The sequence below is a fragment of the Rattus rattus genome, chromosome Y, assembly GCF_011064425.1.
Source record: "Rattus rattus isolate New Zealand chromosome Y, Rrattus_CSIRO_v1, whole genome shotgun sequence".
NCBI lineage: Eukaryota > Metazoa > Chordata > Mammalia > Rodentia > Muridae > Rattus > Rattus rattus.
This window is the reverse complement of record NC_046173.1, coordinates 1,885,912-1,896,993: the sequence shown is the minus strand read 5'-3', so window position 1 is coordinate 1,896,993 and position 11,082 is coordinate 1,885,912. Positions and strand designations below refer to the sequence as shown.

Here is an 11,082-nt window from a genome sequence, read left to right as displayed (position 1 = left end):
CAAACCATATCTGTGAAGGAGGTATGATAATGGCTTGTGGGCCATTATTTAGAAAGGACTAATTTGCATTTCTTAGTATTGCATTGGTTTAGCCTAAGCCTCATACAAATTGGTAAGTTGAACTTGCTGTGTGTTTTTGGCTCATCGTGGGTTTCCAAGAATGGTGAACTTAGGCTTCTTAGACCGAGACTTGCCTGAGAGTGCTTCTCCCTCAGTCCTCTTCATACCTTTGCATTCTTCTAGCTTACGAGCTCTGGGGTACTTTTTTGGTCAGGACCTAAACGCTGTCCACATCCGCTCACCTTTGACACAAACAATGTAAGTGTTTGTGGTTGGGTGGTGGTGGTGGGGAGTCTCTACTCTTACCCTGTGGTTGTTAAGCTGACTTTTCTTTGCCATACCTTTCTTTCAGCCCCTACATCTGGATTATGTGATGGCTGCTGCCAACCTGTTTGCTCAGACATACGGACTAGAAGGGTCCCAGGACTGTGCTGCTGTGACCACACTCCTGCAGTCTCTGCCAGCCCCCAAGTTTGCTCCCAAGTCTGGTATCAGGATCCATGTTTCTGAGCAGGAGCTGCAGAGTACCAGTGCCACAGTTGGTGAGAATGCTTCACCATTAGTTCAGGGATCATCTGTTTGTCTTCTGTCCCTCTCAGCCTTCCCTCTGGTATTTTTGCCACTGGCCATGATTTTCTTCTGAGATTTACCTAGTCTGTGCTTAGGGGTGGATGGGTGGAAAAACAAAGTTCTCTATCTCATTTCTCTGCAATACAGGCTTATGGAAATGGTTCATTCCCTTCCTGGTGTAATTAACCTTACAGAATTCTCCTTCTTGTTTCTTCTTGATCTATTTTCATGCAAAAAGAACCTGAGTGCTCCCAGTCCTGTGGGCATCTTGATACTTTTGCTACAGGTCACCTCTATTTTGCCACCCATGTATCTACCTCTGTGTTTCTGTCCTCTCTGTATCTGCTTAAAGCACACCTCGCTTTCTGCACTCCTGTGTCCCGCTCTGTTTCCTCTTCTGATCTCTGTGCAGAATCTCTTCTCTTGTAAGGTTTCCCAAGTTGATAGGGTTCCTCGATTTCCCTTCCAGAGTAGTTGTCTCCTCATGATACTTGTCTCTCCCCTGTACCATTGCTTGCCATTTCTTCGCATTAACTAATTTCTATCTTTCTGTGAACTTAATCTGAATCACTTTTCCCCAGCTCTGTCTTCATCTTCTAAAACTAAACCCCTATGCCCTTTGAACAACTTCTCCCATCCTCTACCATCCCCAAAAACCTTTTTGTTTCAATCTTTTTGACCACTAGCTATATCATATTAGTGGAACCACAGAGAAGCGAAATCATACCAGATTTTTCTTCCTGTGTCCTTTCCATTCTATCTAGTGTAATGGCTGTACATTAATATGCTCCTGCGATTTTCTCCCCCTTTTTACAGTCTATTAACTTACTGATGGGTAATTGAGTTCATCATCTTTCATCTTGTATGCATGTGCTGCTTCTTTGTGTGAGGTGTTCATTTTTGTTACTCAGGACCTCCAGGTCTTCATGTGTTTGTATTCCTCATCCCTACGTCCCTGTACTCTTTGGGCAGGCAAGTGTTTTCTCTCTTCGCCTTTCCTTCCCTTACACCTTCCAGGATGCCTCTCTTTTTCAATTCTTCCACATAAACACCACCCTCCCAGTCCTGATTTCACCCTGGGCAGTTCAGTGGGTTCACTTTGCTTTCTGCAGATGACAGCCACGTAGAGGAACTCAAGACTTCACTACCTACTCCAGACAAGATGCTTGGATTCAAGATGCATCCCATTGATTTTGAGAAGGTATTTGATGCGGGGTAGCTGGGATGGTTTGGATGGTGGGCACAGATGCCTAGCAGTAGACTTTTGTCAAGATTGTGGACCTACAGAGGTCTCCTGTCTAAAAGAGAAGTTTCTTTGATGAAGAGTGAGAGCTACATCTGTGGGTATAGGAGTTGATACATAGAATGCAGTTAGGAATTAGGCTGGCTTAGTAAAGTGGTCCGAAGAGCTTCTTCAAGATCCATTGGTTCACTAGTCCTGGGACAACGGTCAGTCAGTATTCAGTATGTCCAGTGGATACATCTGCAACACAAGTGCACCTAAAAAATGGGAAGAGAAGGTAGAAAACAGTGTAAAAGCAAGGGGATTTAAAAAAAGAAAAAAAAACAAAAAACTGGTATCTCCTAGAAATGACAGAAAGAAGACGTGAACAAAGACAACACCAGAAGAATATTTTTACTATTTATTTTTCAATTTAAATGTACTTTGAGCATATTCTTCTACTTCCCCAAGTCCTTCTAGATCCTCTTTCCCTCTCTACCTACCAAACTTTTAAGTTCTTTCTCAGAACCAAACAAAACTTAGTACAACAACAAGACTTCCCAAAGCCCTGAAAACAAAATGTCACCCAAAGAGAGGACAACAGCAAAACCCACCAAACTTCTTTCTCTTGGTTATTTTACTTATTTACATTTCAAATGTCCCCCTTTCTGGTTTCCCCACCTAACCCCGCCCCTCCCCCATTTTATCCCTGTTTCCCATGCCTCCACGAGGGTAATCCCCCACCCATCTACCCACCCTAGCATCATCCCCCTACTCGTGGGGTATTGAGCCTCCTCTCCCACTGATGTCACATAAGGCCATCCTCTACGTATGCAGCTGGAGCCATGAGTCCCCCTCATGTGTACTCTTTGGTGGGTGGTTTAGTCCCTTGAAGCCCTATGTGTGTGGGGGGGGGGCGGACAGACGTTGATTAGTTGGTAGTGTTATTTTTCCTATGGATTTGCAGATCCCCTCAGCTCCTTCAGTCAGTCCTTCCTCTGACTCCTCCATTGGGGTTGCCATGCTCAGTCCAATGTTTGGCTGAGAGCATCCATGTCTGTATTGGTCAGGCACTGGGAGAGACTATCATGACACCGCTATACCAGGCTCCTGTCAGCAAGCGCTTCTTGGCATCAGCATTAGTGTCTAGGTTTGGTGTCTGCAGTTGGGATGGATCTCTAGATGGGGCAGTGTGTGGATGGCCTTTCCCTCAGTCTCTGCTCCACTCTTGTGACAGGAACCATTCTTGGTTAAAATTTTTGAGATGGGTAGGTGAGCCCATCCTTCAACCTATCCACTGGATATGGTCTCTATAGGTTCTATCTCTCCTTTGTTGGGTATTGCGCCTAATGTCATCTCTCCTGGGTCCTGGGAAAACCCCTTGTTTCCCTGTCGTCTGGGACTTTCTAGTGGTTATCCCCAATTTCCCATCCCCTGCTGCTACACTCCTCCCTTCACTTGCCTGCCATTTCAGCAGGACTCCTTTCCTCACAGCACACTGATAGACCTGTGCTCTGTCCAGGCTCAAAAGCAGCTTTCCTACTTTAGCTAGGTAGCTGGGGCTTTGCTGTATCAAGTAGTGAGTGACCTCTCCCAAACCCTCTCTTTCCAGATAATTCAGATAATTTGATTTTTTCCCCTCCCCTACATCTTTTGTACAGGCTTTTCCCCTCCCCTACATCTTTTGTACAGGCTTCCACTTCCCTGCTGTGGACCAGAGTAGTCAAATAAGTCTGGGTGTTAAAGAGCTTTAGGGAGGTAGCTACCTCATACAAGGTATGTCACCTTGCTCAAACTATATTTTGCTTTGTCTTCTACAAAAGCCCTAATTGGAGCTTGGGTCCTCTGTCCAGAGACTATTTGCTGTTGATTATAAATGTTTTCAAGTCAGTGTTTTATGTTGCCTAGGGTGACTTGAACTTGAGGTCATTCTGTCTCTACCTCTCCTGCATGCTGAGATTACAAGCATGCAGTACTGTGACTCCTGTGGGCTTCATAAGATGATTGATAGATTTACTTTTAGAGGGAGATTTGGTGAGCAGCACCATCACTTTTCCAGGTAGGTCTTGGTAATGGGATTAGATTTGCCTTGGTGACATTGCCCAAGCTGCTAGTGCAGCCTGTGGTGCCGTGTTACCTGTCATTGCTGGCCGTCATCAGGAGCTTCTTGGGCAAACCCTTTAACAAAAGCATCATCCACACAAAAAAAGCAGTCTATTTCATTACGTATTGACCAACTGCTCCAAATTGTCGAGGTTAGTCCTGGTTCTTCCCCCCAGTCCCATGCTCCCTTAAATAAGGCTCAGACAGACTCAACATATATTTGCAGATACTTTGGCCATATAGCTAGGCTCTTCTCTGACTAGACTGTAACTTAATATAATCCATTTGCTTCGATCTACGTTCTGCCACAGGGCTGGTTACCTGTATTCAGGTTCCATGTGTCTATTTTGTAACATCTTCCCAGGATGACTCTCCTGTGTCTGGCTCTACCCCAGAATTCTTTCTGCCTCTGGGATGGCCCACCTTCTATTCTACCCTTTCCTATATAGGCCATTGGGTTTTTAATTGACAGGTATATCCTGCTTCACTTTTTGAGTTCATAGGAGCTTTGCCCAGTTGTTTTAGAGGGTCTTGTTCTCCTGATGTCCTCCATTCCTCTGGCGCTCTCCACTCATATACTTACACTCACACACACTCGCTCTGTCTGTCTGTCTCTGTCTCTCTGTCTCTGTGTGTGTGTGTGTCTATGTCTGTGTGTGTGCAGCTGCACATGTGAGCTCAAACTTTAAAGTTTCTACTTTATTAGGTTTCTGCAAACCCCTCACATCACCATAATTTTAAGTGCCTCTCCCCTTATTCTCTCTTATTCCCTGCACTAGCCCAGTCTAGAGGACCTACATCCCTGGCCCAAGTGGGATGAAGCCCACTTGATCATGGTGGATGATCTTTTTGAAATGTTCTTGGATTATGTTTGCAAGTACTTCGCTGAGTATTTTTGCATCTGTGTTCTAAGGGAAATTGATCTGCAGTTCTCTGTTTTTTCAGTCTTTATGTGGTTTGATTATCAGGGTAAACTGTGTTCTCATGGAGTAGTGTTCTGTTTCCATTTTGTAGAGTGATTTTAAGAGTACTAGCATTAACTTTTTTGAAAGTGGTAAAATTCTGTGCTAAGATTATCTGGCTGTGGATCGTATTTGGCTGGGAGACTTTTAAAGACTTTTTAGAATTGAATCTTCATTCAGTTGTAGAAAGTGTTGTATTTCACAAGTTTGTGTCTGGATGCATTTTTTTCATTCAGTAGAGGATTGTTCAGTTTCCTTGATTTGTAAGAGTTCTATTGTTTGTGTTGTTGATCTCCATGGTGATCAGAAAGGATGCAGGATATTATTTCCGTCTTCTTGTATCTGTTAAGACTTTGTGTCTGAGCACATGGTCAATAATTTTAAGAAAGTTCCATGGGGTCTTAGAAGAAGGCATGTTCCTTTGTGTTTGGGTGAAATGTTCTGTAAATACCTGTTAACTTCCATTGGTTGCACCATATCTCTGTTTAGTTTTGTATGGATGACTTGTCCATTGGTGAGATTGGGGTATTGAAGACTCCCACAATGGGTGTGTGAGGGTCAGTATATGATTTACAAACTTGGGTGCCCTCGTGTTTGGGGCATAGAAGTTTAGACTTGAAATGTCCTCTTGTGTGAATTTCTTTTGATGAGTACATACTGTCCTTTCCTATCTCTTTTGATTAGTTTTAGTTGGAGACTTATTTGTTAAATATTAAAATGGCCACACGAGCTTGTTCCTTGGGCGCATATTTTTTTTTCTGTCTTTTTATGCTGAGGCGATTGGTGTCTATCCTTTAGTGTTGAACTGTACTTCTTACGTGCAGCCAAAAGATAGATTGTATTTCCCCATCCATTCTGTTAGTGTTTGCCTTTTATGTGAGGGTTTGAGACTGTTGATTTTGATAGATACCAATGGTCAGTGATTGTTGATACATGTAACTTTGTTGTTGGTGGTGAAGTAAGTACGTCAGAGGGGTGTGTGTGTGTGTGTGTGTGTGTGTGTGTGTCCACGTCCATCTGTCTGTCTGTCCGTCTGTCTGTCTGTCCATTCATGCCCCTCCCTTCTTTTGATGTGCTAGTCTGGGATTATATAGTTCCTGTGTTGTCTCTGGTGTAACTAACCTACTTAGGTTGAAGTTTTCTTTCTAGCCCCTTTTTACAGCTGAGTTTGTAAACAGATACTGCTTAAATGTGGGTGGGTTGGTTCGTTCCTTCCTTTCTTTCTTCCTTCCTTCCTTCCTTCCTTCCTTTCTTTCTTTCTTTCCTTCTTTCTTTTTCTTTCTTTCTCTTGGAATGTCTTATTTTCTTCATCTACAGTGATCAAAAGTTTTGCTGGGTGTGGTGTTCTGACCATCGTCTAGAACATCATCTCACCAGGCTTTTAAGGCTTTGAAGGTTTCTCTCTAGGTCAGGTTTAATTCTAATAGGTCTGTCTGCCTTTATTTGTTACTTGGTCCTTTTCCCTTTAATCTTCTTTCATTGTTGTGTACGTTTAGTGTTTTGATTATTACATGGCAAGAGGTCTTTCTTCTATGATCCAAATCTACTTGGTGCTCTGTATGCTTCTTTGTACCTTGATAGGCATTTATTTCTTTAGGGCAGGGAGTTTTTCTTCTATGATTTTGTTGAAAATCCTTCCTGGGTCTTGATACTTGGGGATTCTCCTTTTTTCTTGATCCCCATTTTTCTTAGGTTTGGTCTTTTCATGGTGCCTCAGATTTTCTCTGATGGACGGCTTCATTTATTCCATGGTATCTTCAACACCTGAGAATCTCTTCCATCTCCTGAATTCTGATGGTGAAGCTTGCCTCTGTAGTTCCTGTCCAAGTTCCTATGCTTTTCACTTCCAGTTTCCCCCAGTTTGAGTTTTCGTTTTTGAATCCGTTTTCACTTTCAGGTGGTGTTCTCATAGATTACTCTAGGAGATTTACTGATTTCCTCTTTAAGGACCTTTATCATATCCACAAAAGCTGTTTTTATGTTTAAGCCTTTTTACTTGTGCTTCAGATATGTTGGTTCTGAGGAGTGTGGGGTCCAGATAGGTGTGGGGACTGGGTTTTCCAGGTGTAAAATGTGTTTCTTAGTATTGGGACCTGAGACTTGGGAACTGGAACGGGCTCGGGGTTACGACAGGGCTTTACCAGAGAGGGAAAGCAGGATGTTTGACCAGGAGCTGATGAATCATTGCCATGGTTATAGGGTCAGAGAGTTAGGAGAGACCATGGCAGAAGGTCTACCAAAGAGCTGGGGATGAGACTGGATCTTGAACTTGGAGGAATTGAGGCAGAAGTGATGGCATGCAGTTAGCTTCTGTGCTTCTGGTTTTCCGGGGAAGGCTTGCTGAAATTGGGGAATGGAACAAAGCAATTAGGAGAGTTAGGAGGGGAAGATCTGTGGGATCTTTAGAGATAAAGTGGGCTGGGAAGCGGCCACAGATAGTCTGCCCAAAGAGCTAGAGATGAGGCTTGTAGATTTGATTTGAAGGAACTGAGAGGGAGATGAAGATCTGGTTAAAGTTAGCCTACCTGCTTTCTGGACCAGAGCGGCCTGTAGTTTCCTAGAGAGGGCCTCGTGTAGTTCAGATCTGGGACAAAGCAAGGAATGTGTGGATGGAGGGAAGGAGGGAAAGATCACTAGAAATGAGCGGAGAGACTGCTATAGCTATTATTCTGCAGAGCTGGGGATGATATGGGGGGGTGGGCAGGATTAGACTTGGAGGATCAGAAGGAGAAGTGAAGGTCTACAGTTGGCCTACCTGGTTCACTAAGTGGCCTATGAATTTGCAGAGAGTCCCCATAGGCACTTATTGTGGAGGAAGGTGGGAGGGGTATTATTGGAAACCACACCCTCCCCCGACCCCTCATACACAGAGAACTCCAGGCAACTAAGGAAGTCTGAGGGCAGGAAAAATGTCTTCTGATGGTTTATTCATTACCAAGATGTTATCCCTGAAATCGTGGCATAAAAGTAGTGCTCACAGACTGAGTAGGTTCTATTTTGCTGTTATATTTAAATATAAGCAAGACAGGGCCATGGTTTTTTAAAGAGAAAGCAGGGATAAGAGTAGTTGGGAGGGATTTGTACGAGGGAATTGCTGTAATTATATTTGACTTCAACAACAGCAACAAAATCAAAAACACCTGTACTACAGTATCCATTTACTTCATGTGGTTATCAGAATTAACAGTACATAGTTGGGAGAGACAGTGGTATCCTGAGTAGACATTCACTCTCTTAAAGGATGATGACAGCAACTTTCACATGGATTTCATTGTGGCAGCATCCAACCTCCGGGCAGAAAACTATGGCATTCCCCCTGCAGACCGGCATAAGGTAATGGGAGTCTGTGATGTACCAGTGACCCTTGCCCGAGCTGATTTTTCTTCATTTGGGCCTTCTGTGGTCCCCCACTTCCTCCTAAACAGTAATCCCTGGTGGCCACTGTCTGTCTTACAGAGCAAACTGATTGCAGGGAAGATCATCCCAGCTATTGCAACCACTACATCAGCTGTAGTTGGCCTCGTGTGTCTGGAGCTGTACAAGGTGGTTCAGGGTCACCAACAACTGGATTCTTTTAAAAACAGTTTTATCAACTTGGCTCTGCCTTTCTTCAGCTTCTCTGCACCTCTAGCTCCAGGGTATCACCAGGTATGGGACCTACAAGCATAGGAAATGTTGATATTACCATTCAGGAAATCTGAGTACACCAGTGTGTACACACACACACACACACACACACTCTCTTTTTCTCTTTCTCTCTGTGTGTGTGTGTGTGTGTGTGTGTGTGTGTGTGTGTGTGTGTGTGTGTGTGTGTCTGTGTTAGTGTTGGGATGGGGAATGGGGACTTCACAGCGGATAAGGGGTTATTTCCCTGAGATATAATTTGAATACCTCTGTTCATCCATCAACCACATGGACAACATAACTGTAGTGTGGGCCAGGTATTGCTAGAGTGTGAGATTCTGTCTCAAGAAAGCAGAAAAACAGCAGGAAGGGTGCTGACAAAACATTTCATGGAGAGCTACAGGGGATGTTGAATGAGGGAAGGAGAAAGTAGGGTCTTTGTGATGTGTGTCCTTTTCCTTACAAAGATTCAAGCTGCCTAATCATGGTTAGGTAATGCCACAAGTGTATTTTTGATAATAGAGCTGCAGTTGTAACAATGTTAAGAACACTCTTATCCCTTATCTTTGTCCTCTAGTACTATGATCAAAAGTGGACATTGTGGGATCGCTTTGATGTGCAGGGACTGCAACCTAGCGGTGAAGAGATGACCCTCAAGCAGTTTCTAGACTACTTTAAGGTAGGGCTCCTTTTGTGAACTCCCCCTTCGTGGGGACTTGTACATTTGATTTAGTACTCTCCATCTCACAGTCACCACTGCTATCTCTCTAACCTCTGCAGACAGAGCACAAGCTGGAAATCACCATGCTGTCCCAGGGTGTGTCCATGCTCTATTCCTTCTTTATGCCAGCCACCAAACTCCAGGAACGGTTGGATCAGCCGTGAGTTAGCCTCCGGGCTGGTGGGAGTGGAAACCTTGTATGGGATTCTCAACCACCCAGGGTGCCCCTCATGATTCCCCATTCTTTTTCTGCAATCTGCTACCACCTTTCCTTCTGTGTTTGTTTTCTTCTTTCTTAAGTCTCATGTTCCTTGATTTCAGGATGACAGAGATTGTGAGCCGTGTGTCAAAGCGGAAACTGGGCCAGCACGTGAAGTCCCTTGTGTTTGAGCTGTGCTGCAACAATGAGAGTGGAGACGACATTGAAGTTCCTTATGTACGATACATCATCGGCTGATCTCTTACTGACTCCATTCTTTCAGTTCTGTCAGTCTGTACCAAAACCTTTCTAGTTGTGATAAAACCTGATTTCAGACTTCCTTGTTCCTAAGACCTTTGTTTAGTGCTGTTTTTATTTACAGTGCTTAGAACTGAAATTCGTAATAATACATTTTCAACCAGTAAGTAGTGTGTCTTCCTCTCCTTTTAAGGGCGGATGTGCTGATGTCCCTAGGAAGAAATGGGAGTCCTTATACTAACCTGCAACTCTTTTTTGTTTTTTTTTTTCTTTTTCTTTTTTTCGGAGCTGGGGACCGAACCCAGGGCCTTGTATTTGCTAGGGAAGCACTCTACCACTGAGCTAAATCCCCAACCCCTAACCTGCAACTGTTAAAAGGTGACATTCAGAGTCCAGGTGCACAGAAGCAGCATGGACATTATCCAGTATTCAAATAGAGTACTGAAGATGAAACTTAAGCTGATCTCATTCCTCTTGCTCTTTCTGCTTAGGGAGAAATGAAGCCTGTGGCAGCAAGGCCATAGTGAGGCGGTCAGCCCTTGCCTAAAATTAATACCCTTTCTTTTCTCTTGCCACATACCAGTCCTAGTGATGATCAGGTGAAGCAGAGACTCATAGTCTGGCTAGGCTGGGCTGGGATCCTGTGTCTTATCTTTATCCCTTTTCCTGATTGTTTTTTCCCTGCCAGTTGCTCATCTGAGATAAGAGGATAAAAAGTTGTTGTTAGAAATAAGGGCCTTAAAATTAGTTGCCGCTTAACATGTGTCTTACTGAATATGGCGGCTTTGCATAGGCTTTCATGTAATCTGTCTCCTTTACTTTGGGCAGCTCTTTTGGGTCACGTGTATTTGGACTTCTAAATGTCTCCTGTATTTATTTGCATGTGCACACATTTCCCTGATTTTGGGGAGTTGGGGGCTATGCTTCCATTGAACTTTTATTCACTTAATTTTGGTCTCCTTTGTTTCTAGCTCCTTGTTCTATATATGGATTATTTTTTAAAATTAAGTTCATGTTTATTTCATATGTTTGAAGTATGTACATGAATGACCCAATATCACTCTTCGTTTCTACAGCTTCTAGACATTCAGACCTCTCCATCATTCTTACACACATGGGTTCGTTTCTTTTTATTCAGTTGTCTGTTTTAGTTAACATTCCAAATGCCCCCTGCACCCTGCCCCCTGCACCCTGCACCCCCGCCCCCCACCCTGCCTTCCTCCTCCCAGAGTTCTTCGCCACATGCCCCTTCCTTTTGCTTGAGAGGGTGCTACCTCACCTACCCACCCACACCTCACCACCAGCCTCCCGCTCCCCTGGGGCATCAAGTTTGTATAGGGTTAAGCACACCCTCTCCCACTGA

The 11,082-nt window shown here is 43.9% G+C and overlaps 1 protein-coding gene and 1 long non-coding RNA gene across 2 annotated transcripts in view; one reads left to right on the top strand and one right to left on the bottom strand.

Moving 5' to 3' along the window:
• Nucleotides 1-9,797, top strand: part of LOC116889591 (ubiquitin-like modifier-activating enzyme 1 Y) — a 23,257-nt gene extending 13,460 nt beyond the window's left edge. The window contains exons 19-26 of the mRNA XM_032890527.1: nucleotides 244-318; nucleotides 413-602; nucleotides 1,743-1,831; nucleotides 8,158-8,250; nucleotides 8,374-8,565; nucleotides 9,119-9,220; nucleotides 9,322-9,422; nucleotides 9,584-9,797. Coding sequence (XP_032746418.1) covers nucleotides 244-318; nucleotides 413-602; nucleotides 1,743-1,831; nucleotides 8,158-8,250; nucleotides 8,374-8,565; nucleotides 9,119-9,220; nucleotides 9,322-9,422; nucleotides 9,584-9,719 — 978 coding nt within the window. The 3' untranslated portion in view covers nucleotides 9,720-9,797. The remainder of the gene's footprint in view (nucleotides 1-243; nucleotides 319-412; nucleotides 603-1,742; nucleotides 1,832-8,157; nucleotides 8,251-8,373; nucleotides 8,566-9,118; nucleotides 9,221-9,321; nucleotides 9,423-9,583) is intronic.
• LOC116889594 lies at nucleotides 8,487-10,512 on the bottom strand. The gene is made up of 3 exons (XR_004386501.1): nucleotides 10,300-10,512; nucleotides 9,529-9,658; nucleotides 8,487-8,574 (listed from the first exon to the last, which is right to left on the bottom strand). It is a non-coding gene; the product is annotated as an uncharacterized LOC116889594 (long non-coding RNA).
• Nucleotides 10,513-11,082: the final 570 nt, after the last annotated feature.